Source organism: Aspergillus costaricaensis (assembly GCF_003184835.1).
Source record: "Aspergillus costaricaensis CBS 115574 unplaced genomic scaffold BO79scaffold_63, whole genome shotgun sequence".
Lineage (NCBI taxonomy): Eukaryota > Fungi > Ascomycota > Eurotiomycetes > Eurotiales > Aspergillaceae > Aspergillus > Aspergillus costaricensis.
This window is the reverse complement of record NW_020291863.1, coordinates 80299-102514: the sequence shown is the minus strand read 5'-3', so window position 1 is coordinate 102514 and position 22216 is coordinate 80299. Positions and strand designations below refer to the sequence as shown.

Genomic DNA, 22216 nt, shown 5'->3' with positions numbered 1-22216 from the left:
AAGTGAGAACCTCCCTACCCGGAATACTACTATCATTCGCCCAGGATTAGGTTGTGGTGAGTCAGTCCATGTGCACTGCTCTAGTATTATAGCACTTGCAAGGGTTTGCACTAGTCTTTATTGGCCTTCGCCATCTACTGTTATTAACCCCCACCATGATTAATATATAGACCGTAAGCTACGCATGGGTATTCCTCTAAGAGACCACCGCCAAGGACTGGAATGCTTCGATAAGAAAGCCCTGGGAAATCCGAGAAATTACATTACGGAGCTAGCAAACTTGTCCGCATAGAACCCTGTATCCATTTAGGCATATACAACTGATGAGGCAATAAGACATGCCACAGTAGCACCTTTCCAAGCGAAGCACGCTCAATTCTAGTATGAGCTAACGGCTTTCTCGGACGCATTCTCCCTCATCTTGGTCGCTCGTCACCCTCGGAACTGAATGATACTGTCTCATTTCCAGTTCATGAGCGCTGTCATTTGAGGTTACATGGGCCAAGTTCAACTCCAAGACACCGGCGCCTAAGGGTTGACTTTTCAATAATGAGACTGAGATTATACTCTATGATAACCTTTAGAATCTATGGGGCACTCCGCCGTGGCATATATTGCCTATGGAGAGCAAATACCTTAGGTAATATTAAGAAGATTACCAAGGGCACTAAAGGAGCCGGCACTGCGCTGCCTCGACGTCCGGCTAGGCTGGCATAACCCAGGGTGGCCAGTCGAGTCTCAACATCTTCACCTTCTTCTTTGACTTCGAACCCTTCCCGTTCGATTCGATTACCATGTGGTTAATCAGTACATGACTCCGGAATACGCTGGGTCGCATGGAAATTTCTAAGCATCCTTCCCAACATTGGTTCTAATCTTACATTCGTATACTCGGTGTGAGACATAGACATGTAACACTCACCCTTCTTTACCTAGTCCTTGGCCCTAGTAGAAAATACCAGCAAAGAAATATACATACGGTACATAAGCGGGAATTTAGACATCTGCTCAGCTTCACACTATTTTTGGTTTCAAGAATTTTGCCGAGGTCCCCATTGCACCTCTAGTTCTACTGTAAGGAAGGGAGTCCTTACCAGGATAGATATCCACCTCCTCCCAGTGCCTACCTGAGTATATAGGGGAATCTAGGGGTCCGCAGAGTATCTGCGGGTAATGATAGCCTTATGGTCTTGTTTTGACTTTTCCCCTTGGCAAGGATCTTTACACCTACCAAAAAAAGAAATTATCGATCACTATACGATTCTCGACCACAAAGCTGCACGTTGCATTTGCCGGTAATATCAACTTTAACTATTACTTTCATATTTGACGGACAAGATTTCCTAGGGTCCTACTATGTTATGGGACCAGGTAAACACGTCGAATGTTATACATTATTCTCGTTGTGGAACCAAGACAAGCACCCGCAACATTTGCCAGAAGTAGTATAGTGTCCCGCCCCGACGTACACCAGGTAATTGCTAGAAATGGGGCCAGGGCTGACATTCTTTACAGATCCGTCGAACGAGGAAACCAACATGGACAGGTTGCAGCGGGCGTGAGAAGTGGGGTAAATACCTCGGTCACTTGTGTACTGCTATTTGCGACTCAGGGAATTGGGAAAAATGGCGAAGATAAATTATACTGAAACTAGGGTGAATTAGTATGCATAGAGGCCCTTTTTCACAGGTTGGTCACAAGTGATAGATATTATATGGCAAGGGGTTCAGCTGAGCACGCCCTATAGGGCATTGAGAGCCCCATGCGGCGCAGTAACTGTGCGTATTGTGGTAAGCCATTTGACTAAGTAGTAGTAGGGTCTATTAACGACAAATTGATCCTTTCCCAAAAAGGTACCTGTAGTGGGTCCGTTGAGGGTCCGAAGGGCCCACAACAGAGAAAGCGAAGCCTCGGAAGTACGCCTCTATTTCCGTAGAATTTCTTGAATTGTGGATATCGCAATAGGCTTGAATTGTTACAAGGATGTTTCGGTCAATCATGTCCTATTAGGGTAGCTTTATTTAGTGCTTCATAAAGTGATGTGATTTTATATCACTTGAAGTTGGCCAAGTATTGCAGGTGAGTAATCCTTCGTTACCACTAGCAGAGACGTTGTGTCTCCCCCCCTCTCCCCTACTAGCTACTGACAGCTTACCGTCTGCTGGGGTGAACCTCTATTGCTCCCTGAAATTTCTGTGTACACTCGACCATTTCGGTACTACACAACGAGAGAATCGCTGAAATGGGGCGGCGTATGAGATTTAGTGCCTTCCACATAGTCACTTTGGCGTTGGCTGCGGTTCTTGGGATCTGCATCTGGTCACTATGGTTAGGAGTTAACAGTGATAGAGACAACATCCATCCACTGCTCAATCAACTAATTCCCGCTGGCCACTGTGCTTGCCACACTGCTGCTATCTTTGAGTGTCACAGCTGTCTTCGATGCCCCGCCCAGTTGCCCTTTCATGACACTGTTTCCTCGTCCTCTGCACCTCCCACGAAAACTTTTTTTGATCCGCTTGAGTATTCCTACAATGAGACTCAGTGCACCACTCTCTTCCCGGGCCTTTTTGAAGATCCCATCCGCGCCCAGTCATTCTGGACAGCCAGGCGTGGAATCAAGAGGAGTGATATTGACAATATCAAAATGGTAGACGGCATGGCTAGGGTGGCTATCTACCAAGGACGGCTTTATGTCCTTAGAGCTCTGGCGAAGGGGGAGGATCACCGCCGTAAGATTCTAGGGATCTTGGCTTCAATTCATCGCGCCCTCGTCTCGGCTCCACAGCTCGCTGTCATCCTAAACACGGAAATAATCTTTTCTGTTGAAGACAAATTGGAGGACGTTGCTGGACCAGATCATCCGCTGTGGGTGTTGGCACGGAAGGCTACTGAAGAATCTGTTTGGCTTATGCCAGACTTTGGCTTCTGGTCTTGGGGCCACATTGATACTCAGATTGGGCCATATGACGAGGTAGTCAAACACGTGGAAGAGCATGAGCTCCCGTGGGACGAGAAAGAGAACAAACTGGTCTGGCGTGGAAAGCTCAGTTTCGCCCCGAAGCTACGACGTGCCCTACTCGAGATTGCGCGGAATTACGCCTGGGGAGATGTGAAGGAGGTCGAGTGGAAGAACAAGGCCAACTATCTTAGCATGGACAATCATTGTGATTACCGGTTCATCGCTCACGTGGAAGGTATGGGGTATTGCATTGTCTAAGCATTGCCAATATCAACAAGGAAGTCCGGCTAACGTCTTCTAGGTCGGTCCTACTCAGCGTCTCTCAAATATCGCCAGGCCTGTCGATCGGTAGTAGTGATTCACAAATTACAATATATCCAACATCACCACTACCTTCTTGTCTCATCCGGTCCACAGCAGAACTTTGTTCAGGTGGAGAGGGACTGGACGGATTTACCGCACAAGATCCAAGAGCTTCTCGATAACCCTATCAAGGCTCGTACTGTTGCAGACAACAATGTGAATGTATTTCGCGAGCGATATCTGACTCCAGCTGCTGATGTATGCTACTGGAGAGCGTTGCTGCAGGGGTGGACCACTGCATCGCCTCAGATCACCGAAACTATGAGTGACCCAACAAATGTCTCTAACAAAGGCATTCGATACGAATCATTTTTACTGCTAGATCCCAGCAACATGATGCGCTTTAGGCCTTGAGATTGGAACCATGTATTTTATAACTTCGTTGAATGTCGATCGAGTCGGTCCACAAGCTGATCTGGTGAGAGCGGATTCCTCCTATCCTCCGCTACTCCAATAAATTATATAATCCTTTCCTAGGGCATTGTACTACATACGACGATGTGTTGTAGAGAACAATGCCTCACCACCTACTCAGCCGTACATAAGCCCCATATCAAGGGCAGTAAACTCTATTAGAAAAAGGCTATTTGATCTGAATGGGCGGCTATTTCCCTCGGGTGTGTAATTTTCTTCTGCCTCATCTGCCTACATTATATCTATCTGGGCCCATACCCAGCGCTATTAATTTTCCTTTTTTTTTAAGATATATAATAGCACTTTCATGGTTACATGACATCGGAATATTATAATTCGGAATCCATTTAGAAACATTGCAAACTCGCCGAGGTTCGGCTTATGAACGTGGGGAACAAGGACCAGATAAATTTGTGCGTGCGTGCGTGTGTGTGCCTAAAGGGAAGGATTCGTGCCACGGAAGCCACATATTCTACGGGAATTGTGAACTGGTGTTTGTAGAGTGTAGCTATTAAGATATAAGTGAATGAAGTTGAAACAACACAGCAATGCATACCGTAAAGCAAGGTGTAAGCTCGATCTCCCTCCATCTTGACATGATGTCCATCCACTGCGACGAAGGTTCCCAAAAATACCAACTTGGAGAAGCTCCTGAGTCCTCTACCCGTGTTACTGCATGTTACGCATACCATGGACTCGTGTCTAGTGGTTTCAAGTAGCTTTGGGTAGACTGGGGCTTGTGGAGAGCTAGGCTACCTCCAATGGGACTATGGCATCAGAAGACAAACATATCAATGCGGGCCGCTCATACAAGTACTACTTTTGTGGCATACTAGTTCCAACAAGACTGCCTTGAGACGATTTCACCATGGTCTGGATTTCATTCAACTCAGTCACTAGATATTCCTGCTGCCCTGCACTGGAGTTAGAGCCGTACCGGACACCGGTGTATTGTGATGATCTTTTGACCAGTTGCCTTGCAGCCAGGTTGGATCTGTTCGCGGATAGAATAACATCGGCCTCGCTAGGGAAAGACTAAAATAGAATTGCCAGGGCATGGCAAAGAAAGAGCGTCGAGACAAGGAACTTGATGGTAGCAGCCGAATTAGCCATAGTGGGAACTGACCATACAGCTAATTTGACATAGCAAATGAATGTGTGAGTGAGTAAATTTAGCAGAACAAAGTGGTGTTAGAGTGAGTAGATGTTTTTCTGCCTGAATGAGCGACAGAATAATAAAAGAAAGTCACCTCCATACACAACTCGAGGAGACTGGCTAGTAAATGACTCTGACGATGCCTGCCTTTCCAGTGGCAGATAGGCATTGTCTTGCTGTTCCCTCATTACTACATCCTACTGAAAATCTCATCTGCCCTTCCCCTCCTATCTCAGTAGGCTTCTAGTACTCTTGGTAAATTCTCTCTTTGATACAGAATCTATGAGGTGCCAACCTCAAGGATCCTCCAGGGTAATACGCAATACCAGAACATGCATACTGCTGCTGGCGTCAAGCGGAAGATAACATCCGACAGAATTGAACCAACATAGCATTATGGGGCTGTTATCATGTCTTATTGGAAGGGTTTCATTTCCAATGCAACTGTAGTAGCGCGAGATATCTGACCTACCAATTAATGTGGACTATGCCGACACACGGCCTGGCAAGGACTGTACATAGATTAAAGCTGAAAAATGAAGCTAGGGACGGAGATGAACCGGTGTGCCGTTTTCTGGACAAAATAACTAACTGTGCCCCCTCATAGCGCTCCTAACTGGAACCCGGCCTTATGTTACATTGCCAAGAAACCCTTGTGGGGTGTTATTATTCCCCGCCGCCCCACCCCACCCGGGGATCATTGACGGTAAAACCTCGCTGAATTTCATGATTCTTGGCAAGATGTCACGTAACGGATTTTTCGATATGTAAAGCTAGAGAACACGCTAAATTTACTTTTGAAATTCAAGAACTGAAGAAGCGAGAGATTATAGAAAGAGAATAAGACAATATAACTAAGACTTCTATTCAAATTATATAAGAGATCGGGCGAAAAACTGAGAAAAAAGATAAATAAAGCTTAGATAAAAAAGATTAGCCAGGCAGGGAAGTCAAGCAGTTTTATTGTATAATAATTTCTTAAAAAACAGTCAGTCTGACCCTTTCTGGCGTAACGAAATGAATCCAGATATTTTAGTTATAATAAAGTTTGATAATACCAATACACTGAAAATGGCAAGGATATGTAGAATAATTTCCATGACATTTAGACTGGAACTATACTATATGTTCCGCTACAGAGTAATGCCTTCTCTACTATGATCATGGGACAAGCTGTCTGATTTCAAAAATAGTTGAAAAGAATATAAAAACATATAATAGAAGAGATTTGCTGGTGGTCATCCACCCAACTACTAACCTCCCGGCGTATGGCTTGTGTGCAGTCAATAGGCGGGTGGGTGCCTTTAAACCGGCGACCCTGGCGATTGCCGGCGCTGTCGCGCGAGCTCCCTGGGTGCGCTTTAGATGGCGTATGCGTTACTCGGCGACTCCCGGCGACCGGCGCGACCTGGCTGACTTACCCCACTTCTTACCTATGAACAGGATCTGAGCAACAGTGAATCCAGCAGAGCCCCAAGCAGAGCCAGTGCTAGAAGCAGTCGGAGCAAACAAAGCGCCCAATGTATCCGAAAACGGGATGAGTCCAGATACAGATAGGTCTAAGCCGAAATCCTGGACAAACCCTATGTAAGCAATGCCAAGCCCTAGTAGAATCACTAGAGGACCAGGAGCTCGAACACTAATCAGAGCTAGAAGAGATACAGGCCTATGTCAACCAGGTAATAGAGGCTCAGATAGCTCAGCAGCGGACCCGTGAACTACAATATAAGACTTGAATTAAGGCTCTAGAGAAGACAGTTCAACAGCTCCAACACCTCCGAGCAACTTAGACAGCCTCTCCTGCGGCCCAAAGGCCCTCAGCAACGCAAAAAACACATCAAAAATCACTATCTCACGTCCCCAGGAACCCCGACACCCCCAGGACCAACGGGCAGAATTTTCTGCGCACAGACCACACAGCAGAGCCGCACCCATAACCAAAAGACCAAGCAAGCCTGAAGCTCAAGCTATATACGCAGATATCACAGCCCTACTGAGCACAAACCCTGGAGGACAGGGATAGCAGACAGTTACTAAAAAACGCCATGAAAAGATTCCTAGAGCTCAGAAAACTAAGGCAGTACTGTTACCCTAGCTAGAAGCTGCAAAAAGGACCCCTTTAGAGGCCTGCAGATTGATATTCAGATAGGAAGATAGTCTTGGGGCATCTAAGTCAGAATATGAAGATATTATTTTAGGGCTTAATATTACTCTTACTGAGGCAGGATTACCAGATGTTGGCGGCGCCTTCCATGTTTAACCTTCCTAATGTAGTTTAATGCGCCACATGACCCACAAAGCGATTGCAGATAGTTAGCTAAACTGCAGCTCCGCTGCGTAGTAGAATTAATCAAGCATTCCACTCATTTCATTTTCCGCCTCCATCACCAGACTTTCTACAGGTAGTAGACGCAGGCTATACCCGGACAGGAACTATATCTGTTGTTCTACAGAAAGTATCCCTGAACCATTTACTATTATCTGGATATTCTGATCTGATAATAACAGCTGCTAGAAGGATTGATCCTGCAATTATCTTATTAGAATTTTCAGAGCAATGGTACTATCTAAAGATATATAGAATTCCTACTAAACAATATCTTACCTTAGGCCTAGGCCTGACAAGGCAGGAGATTGAAACAGGCAGCGCTATATACCTGAAAAGGGATCCTACCTGGTTAAAGAGCCCAGAGAGCTTTAAAAATAGCATTTAGAAAGGATCTAGCATTATGATTACAGTAGGATCACTAGCTGAAGCTCAGCAGATCCAAGCAAATGGTATACGCTTTGGAGGCATAAGGTATAAAATAGAGCATTTCTAGGAGCTAGGACCTAATACAGTATGCCCCTAATACTGTGGAATAAGGCACAAGAGCTTTAAGGCCTATGAAGAACGTCCACCGAAATACTATATTTGTGTTAGACCTTATGAAGGTCTAAATTATTCATGTTTAGTCCTAGGCTGTTCAGCTGGAGCAGGCAAGGCCTGCCAACACAGCCCGGTGAGGTGCGGTAACTGCGAGGGCAGACACCCTGCCCTAGCTGTCAGCCACCCAAGCAAATAGGCTACCTGAAAATAGTGAAATTAAGGGCCCATAAGGCTGCCAAACCGTCCAGCAGTACAGGTAGTTATTAGAGGATGTCTACGAAGTTTACCGGCGCCTAATAGCCCAGGTAGGGATATATCTGGAGGTTCTATGACCAGAAGTCCTAGCTTAAGCTGCTTAACCTTAAGGACACCTCGGACAGCGGTTTAAGTGTTATGACCAAGCAGCCCCTAGGACTAAATAATAGAGAATCCCTAGACTCTTTAGCCTCTAGGATCCACCAACCTATCTCAATATTAGTATTGTAGTAAAACTGTTGCAGAGCTTATACTATTACTATAGCAGCCTTTTATTAGGGTTTTATTAGTCACGACCTGGTTCTCCCCAGATATAGCAGCCTGGGGCGTGCCATATATTTGAAGAAAACTCGGCGCAACGGGTAGGTCATGGTCCAGATGAGCGTCCAAAACACTGCGCTTCAGAACAGGTAAACTGGGCAAGGCAGGGCAATCATCGAGATTCTGGAACTGGGTTGTGCAACCTACGCTGGCCGAGGAGAAGGCGAAGGTAAAGCCTCCGTAGTCTGCGGCCTGCCCGACGGGACTGGCGGTGTCGTGGGGTATTCCCTGGATGTACTGGCGTTGCACCGTCGACAGAATGGACTGACGATCATCCTTGGCTGTCACCGCAGCCGCGGGAATCCGCACAGGAATCGTATTGATGCAAGGGCCTAAAACGTCGCAGAAGTCGATCGGCAAGGTTCCTCTGGTTGAGACAACACGACCAAAAACAATGTCGTCATCATCAGGACGACAGCCAATAACCCGTCCAAGTGCGATGGCGCAAGCTGCTGTAAACACAGTGGCTGTCGTGATTCCGTTCGATGCGCCCGGAATACTTACTGTTCGATCTAGAACAGTCGGTGGGTTGTCCAACGCCGGCGTGAGATCGGCAGCCCCAGTCGTGAGGGAAGCACCGGACAGAAAGTCGCGCCAGTAATCATGGGCCTCGGTAGTACGGGAAACGCGGTGGCGGGCATACCTGGCAAAGCTGGGTGCCTCTGGCAGTTTGGCACCTTGGTAAAGTGTCTCAAGATCCCGAGCAAGAAGGCCGAGAGTGACTGCGTCGTATAGTGCATGCGACAAGCTAAGGAGCAGGCGGGTTCTTACACCCGGCTCAATGAAGAATTTGACTCGTACCCAAGGCGTCCCCAGGACTGCAGGTCTGCTAAGTTCCGTTGCTCGATCCGCCTTAAATATCGTGTCCATGTCTTCCGAGTCGAGAACCTTTTGATGCTGGATATCAAATACGATGTCTTTCAGGGTAGCTTGGTAAAAATGATCTCCAACCGAAAGAAAAATGGACCGGAAGATGTCGTGGCGGTTCAACATGTCTTGACAGCTCTGAGCCAGTTTCTGTTCATCCACTGTGGGTAGAAGGTCTAGGAAGAACTGGAAATATGATCTACGAGGGGTACGGAGGGCATCATCAATATAGACGGTTTGTGTCGAGGACACAGGCCAAATGTCGAGCAGCGAACCAGCCCCGGCCGGGACTTGAGGCAGCAGCTCATTCTCGAGAAAAAAGGTCGTCTGGTCTCCCAACCCGAGAGCAGCAAAAGGAGTAGTTGATGAAGGCCTCGGGTCATTGACGTAAGTCCTCATCTTGCTCACAATATCGAGCAGATTACGCGCGCTGAGAACATCGCCAACGGTCACCAGGAGCCCCTCTTGCTGAGCCAGAGAGACAAACTGCATGGCCGAGATAGAGTCGCCACCAAGGTGAATAAAGTTATCATCCATAGCCAAAGTCTCAGGGGGAACGCCGAGCTGCTTTGCCATTAGACCATGGACTCGAATCTCGGGAGGGTTTGCCGGCGCATGACGCTGGGACATCGACTCTCTTTTGCGAATAAGGTCGTGGCGCTTCATTCCAGCCCCTATGCTTCGGAGTTTGATGCGATCGGTCTTTCCGGATGCAGTTATGGGAAGTTCATCGAGCGGAATATATGCGGTGGGTATCATATAAGACGGCACGCACTGCAGCAACCTGCTATGTACCACGGAAGCTGCGGCGGTAATACTGCCGGTCTCGCCAGCAGCGACCTCTAGGAATACCACCAGTAGAGATTCGCTTTCACCTGCGGGTATAATGAGTTCGGCCACTACCTGCGAGAGGCGCAGTGGGTAAAGTGCACGGCGGACATGATGCTCTGTATCCCCCAACTCAACCCGTTGGCCTCGGATTTTTACCTAAGCATCCTTGCGTCCTACGAATGCGAGCGTACCGTCACTGTTATAGCGGACCATATCACCGTCACTGTTATAGCGGACCATATCACCGGTGCGGTATAGCCGGCGATAACAGTTAGTTAATATTGCGCCCTCATCCCGTGCAGAAATCCAGCGGGGTGCCTCAACAAATACCTGGGCAGTCTTTTCAGGGGCTTTCAAGTATCCCTGTCCCACCAATGGGCCTCCAAGCCAGAGCTCGCCCACGCTCCCAATGGCGGCCATTTTTGGATGGTCGGCTGTAACATCTACCACCCATGTCTCTACACCGACACCGCGGCCAATAGATGGATCGGTATTCGAATCACCACTGGGTTCGATGACGTGAACTGTGGCTACAGGTGTACATTCAGCAGGGCCGTAAGTATTAAGGACCCTAACTTTGCCCTGCCAGTAGGACACGTCGACTGCCCGCAGCGGCTCACCAATAAAGCTCATGGTATGTAGGTCGGGGAGATCTGCGCCTACCAGTAGCCGGGCAACCGTTGGTGTCACATGCGCATAGTTGACCTTCATCTTCGCGATGCTCAAGGCTGGGTTGTGCCGACGTTCTTCCTCTGACGGAATGCAGAGGCAGCCCCCCGCGCAGAGGGTTTGTAAGACATTGGACCAAGAGACATCAAAAGCATAGGAAACAAAGTCCCAGACACGGGACTGGTTTGACAGTTCTAAAGCGGCCTGTTGAGAATGGACTGCTGTAGCAAAGTTGGTATGGCTTATCATAACCCCCTTAGGAATGCCAGTGCTGCCAGAGGTGAACACAACGTAAAGGGTCGACAATGGGTCAATGACAGGCAATGACGACTTTGCGAGGTCATTCCGGGAAAATACCCTGAGATATTCCCCGGCGATTTGAACCGATTCATGTAGTTTCCTGGCGAATTCTGCATTATCTGTAGAAGAGAGGACAAAGGGCGGATCCACTAATTCGATGATGGTGCGTAGACGGTCCAATGGTAGGTTTGCGTCCAGGGCCACTGAAGCACCACCAGCTTTCATGATTCCCAACTGGGCTACCGGCATCCATTTCAGCTTCTCGAAATACAACGGTATTACTCGGCCACCAGTTTGCTGAACACGTGGATTGTTCAGAAGGGAAAGCGCAAGATTGGAAGATAGAGCGTCAAGCTCGCCATAAGTGAATTCTCCATCCCAGGCGCATATAGCCGGCAGATTGGGCTGCTTTCGCACCACCTGTGAGAACAAGTCATGTACGCAGCATTCAGCCCCTTTGGAAGTTAAGTTCCAGGAGCGAATGTCGTCCAGGTCCTGGTCGCTCGCTATTTGGATCTCCGAGACGCGCTGATCTTGATTGGCTGCGGACAGCAACTGTCGTAGTATAGCCTCGAACTGTAAACCCATTCGCTGGGCTGTGATCTTGTCAACAACCCGAGAGTCGATACTAATCCGCACATGGACACTGTGTGGTTGAGGTTGACATTCGAGCAGGAGGGGATACGTGTTGAAAGCAGCGAAGTCGTCGTAGGCCCGCCTATCGTTGGCAGAGTTTCTCTGGTCCTGAAAGATGCACCAGTCTCTAGGACCATTATTCCGTGGCTCTGGTTGCACAAGAACCAGCGTTTGAAACTCACAAGCCTGTTCGCAGGCTTCATTCAGTTGCTTGATTCGCTGCAGCCCAGCCTGCTCAAATGGGATCATGTCCACTGCTTGTATTTTGACCTGATCTAGTAGGTCTCCAACAGTGGACCCCCTATTAACAACGACGCGTACGGGCACCGTCGCGATTAAGGGGGCAGCGATGTCCTCTATTCCCGGTAGCGATGCCTGACGACCAGAAACCGTCACTCCGAAGACAGCATCCGTAGTGCCGGAGTAGGACGACAGCAAGATTGCCCAGGCCGCTCGTATAGCATTGGAAGCAGTGACCTTGCCTCCCCAGTGAATGTCCATGATATCCTGCTTCATAATGTGGTCTGAGCGGGGTTGGAAGCTCGAAGATGGCAGAGCGAAGAACGGCCGCGCTTCGATTCCTTCAAACTGGGTGCGCCAAAATTCATCCATCTCCTGCCCACTATACCGCTGAATATAATGAAGGAATGTCTGCATAGGAAGAATCTTGGGCATATATCCTTCATGGTAGAACGCAGAAAGGGCCTTCTCGATTAGCTCTAGAGACCAGCCATCGAAGACAGAGTGGTGCAGACTCCAGATGAAGTGTGATCCTGAGCCACTTGCATCATCCTCTACCAGGGCGAAGCGAGCAAGAGGCTCGCCGAGTTCAATTGGCCTGTGTTCAAGCGCATTGAGGGTAGCGTTCACGTCTCTGCTGCTATTCTCCCACACACTTCTGCTCGGGCTCGTGACCACTTGGACCAGGCCGAACTCAGGAAGATTGACAATGCGTGAGCGGAGGATTGGGGTGGCGTAGACAATTTGCTCCCAAGCAGCCCGGAACCTTGCGATATCAACATGTTTTTCTAACCGGCGCGCCTGCCGAAGAACATAGTCACCAGGGCGACGCATGGTCATAGCAAGTAGTCCTTTCTGTAGAGGTGTACAGGGGAACACATCAGTAACGCAATCTGCCTCGAGATCGCATAGCCTCGCCGCCTGGGACCGAACCTCATTCTGCGGCAGATCGAGAGGGAGAAGAGAAAATGGGTCAACATTGTCATGCCCTGTTGAGCTGGGCTGCAGCACATCAAGCTGACTGTCTGCAACTTGAGACAGCTCCCCCAGCGTGGGCTGCTTGAAGATCTGTGCAACAGACAAAGTGATTCCACGCTCCCGCGCGGCCCCAACCAGTTGCATGGCGTCTATTGAGTCACCCCCCAAACTGAAAAAATTGTCGTCTAGTGAGAGCCGAGCAACAGGCTTGTTCAACACAGCAGCACAAACCTCTAGTATTAGGGTTTCCAGGGAAGTGGGAGATGCGTGTGTACCATTATCGGTCAACATGCTTTTTCTGCGGTTCCCGGGACTGAACTTAGCAATCCCTTCTGTCGTCAACGAACAGCCTAATTCCTTTAGTAGCCGCCTGTTCGTCTTTCCGGTTGGGCCGACAGGAATTCGCTCCACGGGAATATAGATCGCTGGAATCATGAAACTGGGCAACCGTTGGCTTAGTCGGTCCACGAGGGCCGTGGCTAAATCCTGGATTTTAGTAGTAGCAGCACCCTCGTCCCTGTCGGCTAGTTCCACAAATGCAGCGAGCAGGGGGTTTTGGCCATCGCTCAGTTGGATAGTATCAACGACGAAATGCACTTCCGAAGCGCCTTCTTCAAACAGTCCGTGTCGGATGTGAGTCTCAATCTCGCCAAGCTCAACCCTTTGCCCCCGGATCTTGATTTGAGAGTCCTTGCGTCCGACAAAGATGAGGCGCGGGCCGTCGTCACTCAAATCATATCGAACTAAGTCCCCAGTGCGGTACAAACGACCTTGACGGCCTGGCCGGCCGGCGCCTCCACCCTGCAATAACCATGAAGGGTCATTAAGAAAGGCTGCGGCAGTCTTCTCCTGATCTCCCATGTATCCCTGTCCCACTAGTGGCCCTTCCAGCCACAGCTCACCGACGGACCCTATCGGAGCCAACTTGTCGTTGTTTGAGATGCTCACGACCCAGGTGACCAGTCCTTCTCCGCAGCCGATGTCATTTTCGAGTGAGGCCAAATTGACTGGAGCCATTGTTGCCTTGACTGAACATTCCGCCGGCCCATATGTATTTAACACACTTAAGTGCTGTGCCCAGTCGCCAAGCATGGTTTTGGTGAACGGTTCGCCACTCAAAAGCACCCGACGGAGCTGCGGGACGTCCTGGGGGTTGATAAGACGCAGAACGGAAGGGGTAAGGTCTACTAAAGTAGCCTGGCTAGCTCGCAATGATCCGACGATATCGTTTATTCTTTCTTCATCGGAAGGGATGCAGAGGCACGAGCCCGAGGTTAGGGAGTGAAGCACATTCGACCATGACACATCAAATGCATAAGATACAAAATCGTAAACGCGGAGACCGGTTCTGTATCCAAGGGCCCGTTGTTGATGAAGAATGGCTGCGGCGAAGTTGGCATGCGAGACCAAAGCACCCTTCGGCAGCCCGGTGCTACCAGAGGTAAAGACCACGTAGAGAAGGTCTGAAGGTACACAATTCCGCGGCAGGACTGGTCTCACCGCAGTGTCGAGCTAGATGCTATCAATGAATTTGCGGTCCAAAACTACCAAGGATTCCACGCCGAGAAGGGCCGCTGCCACTTGGTTCGCATCAGACGTAATGACGACTTTTGGTTTGACCACCTCGGTGACTGTCCGCGCACGCTCTGTAGGTTGCGTTGAGTCCAACAACACCGTAGCTGCCCCAGCCTTCATGACTGCTAGCTGTGCGATGGGCGTCCATCGTGACTTTTCTATGTATACGGGAACTAGAATACCTGGCCCCACAGCCAGCCGGTGAACTAGATAAAACGCCAGGCGGGATGATAGGTCGTCCAGTTCTCGGTACGTCAGTTCACCATCCCAGGCTGATATAGCCAGTGCCTGCGGTTGCTGTTCAGCGACTTGGCTGAATATATCGTGAACCAACACATCGTGTGGCTCGGGGACGATCGCGTTCCACGACCAAATGTCGGTTAGATCCTGGTCGCTGACAGTTTGGATATCGGACACCATATCTGTCCAGTGACCAAGGTCACTAAACCATCTCAGAGCTCGCTCGAACTGCCAGAGCATTCTGGTGACCAAGCCTCCGGTAATGACATGAGAATCGAACTTGGCGTGCAACCGGATATTGCCCGCGGTGACCAGGCATTGGAGAGTTAGCGCAACGGGCCGTGTGCCAACAATCCCCTCAGGATTAGGGGAGTGGTCTATTCCAGCGTCTCTAGCAGCCCAAAGCGGGAATGAACGTTCGGCAGAAGGCTCGGTAATGACTATAAGTGTTTGAAACTGCGAGGGGCGCGCTGTTTCTCCACTGACAGTCCGGAGACGCAAAGGATTGAGATACGATCTCTTAGTACTATCGGAATGAAGGATGTCAAGTACCTGAGAGATTTCAAGATTCGACTCGAGAGTCACCCTGGTTGGCAGCGCCGATGCGAGCTCTCGGGATACTGGCTCATTATGTGATGATAGGGCTGTGCCAAAAAAAACGTCATGGTGTTCACCGTGGGATGCTTGAACCGCAGCCCATGCACCTTGCACCAGCGCAACGGCATTATACGTCTCGGACCATCTTATATGACTGACAGTGTGAGTGATATCTGCCCAAGGCTTCGGCTGATAGTGCACTGAGGGTAGAAGTGGGAAAGTGGATGCCGTCAGATATTTGAATCGAGACGCCCAGTATGCTTCGGCTAAAGACTCATTGACTCCCGCAATATGGTGGAAATAGGCCTGGTGCAAGGACATAGTATCTTGGATGAGATCGGGCTTCATCATGAACCTGATGGCGCACTCCAACCCAGACGCAATTATCGAAGCCATGCCGCTACTAATGTAATACCCTCGATATTGGATGCTAATGTCTGTCGTGTTGACGCCCAACACTGCGCTCAAGATGACATCGTACTATCGGATGAAGTGTTAGCGAAGGTTGAAAATGGTAACTGTTTGGTGGCAGTTCTTTATATTATATGTCTTACCTCATGCGGATCTTCTTCCCTAATCTCGTCTAGGCGGAGACCACTCTCGCTTCCGTACTGATGTTCTTCGCGAACGGTGATGGCAGTATTGAATAGCTGCCCTTCACTGCCCATGTTATGCTGTATCTCAGCCAGGGACGTATGCTGCCGTGAGAGGTGTTCCAGGGATTGCTCCGCAACAGCCGTGAGTACGGGCTCCAGTCGTGTCGCTCCGAGGTCGATTCGCGCGACCAACATGCTGATCAAGGGACCCGCGACTTCTTCAATCCTGTCAACAGGAGTATCTCGCCCAGAACACACGTAGCCGAAGCAAACCTCTTGTAGCCCCGTGAATTGTGCTAGCACTAGAGCCCACGCAACCTGCAGGAAAACTGCACGAGTGATATTCTGGCGTCGACAGTATGTCGCGATCTCCCCCGACTTGGCGGCTGAAATTCGCAAGAGACCATATCGCTCGGATCCGTCCACACAAGGATCTGGCATGGAGGAAAGATCACTCGGAAGAAGACAACTCTGTGCGCCGGAGAGATGTGCTGTCCAGTAAGCGAGGTTTTCGGAGATATTCACGTTCTGAAGGATGTGCGTAACGATATTGCGGAACTGGGGACGCTCGGGAGCGTTCTGCGGCAGGATCTGATTGTCGTAGGCGTGAGCCAAATGGCGCAATAGCACCGGAATAGACGAAGCATCAATCAATGCATGGCTCATATCTAGTCGGCAGGCCACCTCTCCATCCCGGGCCTGGCAGATTGTAATGGCATGCTGCGGTTCAGTGTTATGTACAGGGGTTGACGCTTTTGTCTGTAACAAAAGTTCGGTTGGTGATGACGATCCTGCTGTTACAATGCGAAGTGTACCGGGTACTTGCTCATCGTGAAGTAGTACTTGGATATAGCGGCCTGTCTCCGGATGTGGTGTGAAGACCGTGGCAAAAACCGCGTGTGTGCGGATTACAGTTTCCCATGCAAGGGCCAATCTTTCCGTCGAGACCGGTGAGGGCTTCCCAGAACCCATGTAGCATCGCCAAACCCAGCTGTTACGGTACGAAGCCTTTCCCTTCTGTTCGCTTATTAGAATGCCCTCCTGTACTGGTGTACACGGGTAGATGTCGAGAAGTCGGTCCCCTGCGAACTGGACGTCCGATAGGAGGGCATCCAGGCCGGCATAGGATATGGGCAACAGGGGGAAGTCGGCCAAGGTTCGCCGTGGCGAGGCCTGTTCCAGTTCTCCAGCGGCGGCACGTAGGGTGTCCGGAAAGACTTGGTCCACCCAGCGCTTTAGTCGGCTATGATGCCTCATGCGCGCGTGCATGGTGGTGGAAATTCGTGCGCAACCACCTTCAATCACGATGTTGATCTCCACCAGGGCCATCCGTTGATAATAATCCCCAAACTCGGTAATTGTAGCCACTCGCCCCGGGCGATTCTCTCGTTGTAGCAGTGCATCACGGCTCTCCAGCTGTTGGAAGACTCCCCGGTAATTCAGCAGGAGTTCAACCTGTTTATGATCTCGAAAAGCCTCCCGCCCTGCCGGATTATAGTACCGGCTAGTAATGTAAGGCCGACCCTTCCCAGGTATCTGCGCACGGCGATCCTTTGCTAGACGGACTAGGTCAGTGATTGTGTCACTCGCAGTGGCTGGCACAAGCAAAGGATGAAGCGTCGTAAACCAGCCGACCGTTTCCGCCACGTCAATATCTACTCCAGATATTGGCTCCCGACCATGTCCCTCTAAGAAAAACAACAACTTGCGCAGGAATCTAATTTTTGAAATCATACTGCAACACCACGCCCCAGAGGCTTCAAACTTTGATAAGTTTCTTGTAACTCTTGTTGCTATTAATTAATACTAATATTAATTAATTATTATAATAATAGTATTAAAGATAATTAATTAGTCCAGTTTAATTATTTTTATAAAAAAAATCTGAATACTCCCAGGAATATATTTTAAATCTTTAATATAATATAAATATACTGTTAAAATATCTGGAAAAAAATAAGAGTTCTTAGATATCAAAGCTAATTATTAATTATATTAAAAATATACAGGAATTCCTGGTTAATCTCCTGAAAAGTTTTCTAAAATAATCTTAATAATAAAAATATAATATTCTTTATATAAAAATTAAAATATTATACTAGAATATAGAAGAACACCTCTACTTATTAAAAATTATATTAAAAAATCTGTTAACTTTCTTTTTCTTTATTAATATTTATAATTAAATTAATATTACTACTTAAAGAGATGTGCCACCTGTTATTTTATTATAATTAAAATTTATATTAATAAATATATCTCTCTTTAAGTTAATAGAGAAGGCTCAGATTATTATTAAACTTAATAATTTAAATAATATAATCAGATATTATAAAATATTTCTAAAAGATATTCTTATAAAAATTAAGAAAATATATATTTAAATTTATTAAATTAAAATCTCTCCCTCCCTAGCTGCTATAAAATTTATTATAATATAATAATTTAAATTAAGTAATTTAAGTCTTAATCTTTATTTTATTATAAAAATAAAAATTATCTGCCTATATCCTGCATGAGTATATAAATTTTAGAAAAATATAATCCTTTATATTTTAATTTAAAAAATAATAATTTATAATATATAAATTAAATTAATTAATATAATACAACCAGAGGAGATTATTAAGACTTTATTAATAAATAATATATTCTATTAAAATAATATTTAAATTATATATATAATATAGCTGGCAGTCCCTTCCCAGGACTCTTAAAAAAAAGTTATTTATTCTAGTAATAAAATTTATCTTCTTAATTATTATAAATATAATAATTAAATACAGGATTTTATAGGATTCAGAGCTCCTGGTTATAATTAAATATAATTAGATAATATAAATATATTAATATTATAACTATCAGTAATATAATTATATAAGAAGTATTTATTCTAATAAAAAATCTATATATATTATATAAAATATTATTATATTTATAAATATCTATATAGGACTGCAGGTATTCTTAAAGAACTAAAATATATTAATTATAAGAATATATATTATATATAGAGCAGGAGCTATCCAGTTTATAAAAAAAAATATAACAGATTCTAGCCAGGCTAGTTAAAAAATTTTTTAATTATTTTTATTTTATTCCTTCTTATTTTTAAGTAGCTTTTTTATTAATAAAGACAGTCTTTATAAATAAATTAATAATATAAAAGATTATTTCTAAATATAACAGCCCTGAAGACCTCACTGTATTTTTTATTAAAAAAACTAAATATAATATAAATCTAATATTTATTAAAGCCCATGGGGCGATACAAGCAGTAAATAAAATAAGAAAAAAAAAGAAAAAAAAAGAAAAAATATAAGAAATATTTAGATTATAAATATTAATACAGGATCTTTTATAAAAAAAAAATAATAGAAATCCCAGTCCTGCAGGATATTATATTTAACTTCTAATCTGATTAGATTATATAGATTATATAATATATTAGATTACAGATAACAAGAATAAGCAGTATCATGTCAATATATATAAGAAGAATTTTTTATACTAATACTTCTAATAATTTTAAATTTCTAATCTTAATATAGGCCCCCAAAGACCTTAATATATAATTTATAAATATATAATTAAAAGATATACAGCTAACTGATATACAGCTGATAGAGAAATAAGATAATAATCTTAATATCTTATAATAAATACTATAACTCTAATCCAGATAGATAAAATATATTCTATTAATATTATTACTAAGTAAGATATCTAGTAACAGTTATAAATCCAATATATTAATATATTTAAGAAAATAATACTGTATAGAAGAGATTCTCTAGCTAAAGATCTTTTTAAATAAAAAAAATATATTTATTATTATTAATAAATAAAGACTCTCTACAGATTATCTAATATAATATAAATAAATTAAAAAATCTAGTAATAAGGTACTTTCTGCAGAACTTTCAGATTTTAATTACTAATATGATAATTATTTAAGAATCCTAGAGAAACTCTAGTTTAAATATTATATATAATTCTGCCCGTAGCTACCAGCTGTTATATCTAGTAATTATAATAGAAAAATAGATATAAATATATATATTTATATTTAAAAAGATTAATTTAAATAAATAATAAGCCTTTCGTTGGGTAATACTGGTAAGGCATCGAGCTGCGTCGGCTTCTTTCACTCTATCGGATTTGTCCCAAGCTTCCTGGACTCTTTCAACTAGCGTATCGTAATCTTGTAACAAGCTTGTTTTGTCTTTTTGTCATGCAAACAAGGTCAATACGGGGCCGCGGAATAGGGATGCGAAAAATGCGGCTTTTTTCTGGTTGCTCTGTGCTAGTTCGTCGTTTGTAAGGAACGTAATGTCACACCAGGTCTTGATCGTTTCAAATTGTCCTGGTTTTCCGAAAAACAATGGTGCCTTAGACATGTCTGTGACGGGTTTTGTACTAGGGTAATATCCCGGTACTGTCGTATCGGTATCGTCACGTTCAAACTTTTACAGAATATGCAGGAATTTTATTTTTATAATAAGTATAGACAGATCCTACATCTATTAAATATATATAATAATAAGAGTAGAATAATTATAAATATTTTAATAAATCTAATCTTCTCTAATAATAAATAATTAAAAAATAAAGATTAATTTATATTAAATAACTTTAATCTTCATTATCCTGTATAGGGCGGGGAAGCTGTTAAATCTAATTTTAAAATAAATCTTTTATTAATATTTATAGATAATATTAATTTAGATTTCTGGCTTAAATTAGATATAATTATCTAAAAATATATAAGATAACAGACTATAATTAATCTAGTCTTTAGTATTTCTAAATTTATAAATTATATAATTATTTATAAGACTGCATCTGTTATATATACTAATTCTAATTATTTTCTAATAATTATAATTATTAATCTAGATATATTGTTAATAAGACCAATATTAAAAAGAAATTAAAAGACTATAAATATAAAAAAAAATATAAATATATAAAAATAAATCTAGAAGATAATTTATAATAATATTTAAATAAAGAACTAATTTCTGTACAGGTTAATATTATTATTAATTATCTTATAAAAATAATATAATATATTATTATAAAATTAACCCCGTGGGCTAAGCTCAGTAAATAAATTAATTCTAGCTTTATCCCAGAATACCGTGAGGTAATAAAAGTAATAAGAAAAATAAAATATATATATAAAAAAGAATAAACAGAGAATAAATAACAGGAATATATAATAATAAAAAACTAAAAAATAAGAATTATTAAAAATATAATAAAAAAAATCTATTAGAATATTATATATAAGACTACTGAGAAGGGGCTCTGTAAAGACTGTAATATATAATAAATATTTTATTAAATTAGAAATTATAATAGAAATAATAATATTATTCTAATCCTTAAGAATCTGTATAATAATATAGAGATTATAAAATAAAAAATAAAGTTTTTTAATATATCTTCTTCCCAGAGTCCTTTAATACTAATTTATCTGATATTAATATTAATATAACTAGGAAAATTAAAGTCATTAAATTTCTTCTAATTATAAATCAGAAAATATATAATACTGTTAAATATGTTCTAGTAAACAAGATATCTAGTATTAATATTATTTCTAACTATATATAATATATGCTGGTAAATAAATTAGTATTTATTAAAATATTTATTATAATTTTTAATATCTGTATATAGATCAGGCATAATCTAGAGTATTTCTAATAATTAATTATAGTAGTTCTTTGTAAGAAAAACCTCTATAACTTTTATTTATTTAAGTTGTATAGATTAATAATATTATTAAATATTCTAGATAAATTATTAGAATTAATTATTATTATATATATAGTATGGATAGTAGAGAATTATAATCTACTTTCTTATAAATATTTTAAAGATTATAAGAGTATTTCTATTAATTATATTATCTAAATAATTCTAAACAGAATTCATAATATTTAGAAAAGGAATTATATTATGAATTTACTATTATTAAATATATTAAAAATATATAATTATATATTATATATATATCTCTTATATAATTTCTAGTAAATAAAACTAGGCTATTTTATTTTATAGATAACAGTATTCCTGTATAACTATATAATCTAGCTTAATATATAGAAATATTTAAGTAAATTATTATTAATATTAAATAATATTTTTTAAAGATTATTTATCTTATCTATTCTATTTTTATTATTTAATATTTTTCTTTTTTAAGCCTGCTCTAAATTCTACCTTAAAAAAATCTAGATATTTAACTAAATAAATAATATAGCTATTCTAGTAATTTCAAGAAATTATATTATTAATAAATAATTATTAAAAAAGATTTTTATAAAAATTAA

The 22216-nt window shown here is 43.2% G+C and overlaps 2 protein-coding genes across 2 annotated transcripts; one reads left to right on the top strand and one right to left on the bottom strand.

Annotated features, from left to right (window-relative positions):
- Nucleotides 1-2242: 2242 nt before the first annotated feature.
- On the top strand, nucleotides 2243-3679 carry BO79DRAFT_279105 (DUF821 domain protein; the record flags this gene model as incomplete). The annotated part of the gene is made up of 2 exons (XM_025687947.1): nucleotides 2243-3197; nucleotides 3264-3679. 2 exons carry the CDS (start codon nucleotides 2243-2245, stop codon nucleotides 3677-3679), a joined length of 1371 nt encoding a protein of 456 aa, XP_025533954.1.
- A 4533-nt stretch (nucleotides 3680-8212) lies between these two features.
- On the bottom strand, nucleotides 8213-17603 carry BO79DRAFT_279093 (acetyl-CoA synthetase-like protein; the record flags this gene model as incomplete). The annotated part of the gene is made up of 5 exons (XM_025687946.1): nucleotides 8213-8227; nucleotides 8488-10082; nucleotides 10230-14373; nucleotides 14410-15753; nucleotides 15828-17603. 5 exons carry the CDS (start codon nucleotides 17601-17603, stop codon nucleotides 8213-8215), a joined length of 8874 nt encoding a protein of 2957 aa, XP_025533953.1.
- Nucleotides 17604-22216: the final 4613 nt, after the last annotated feature.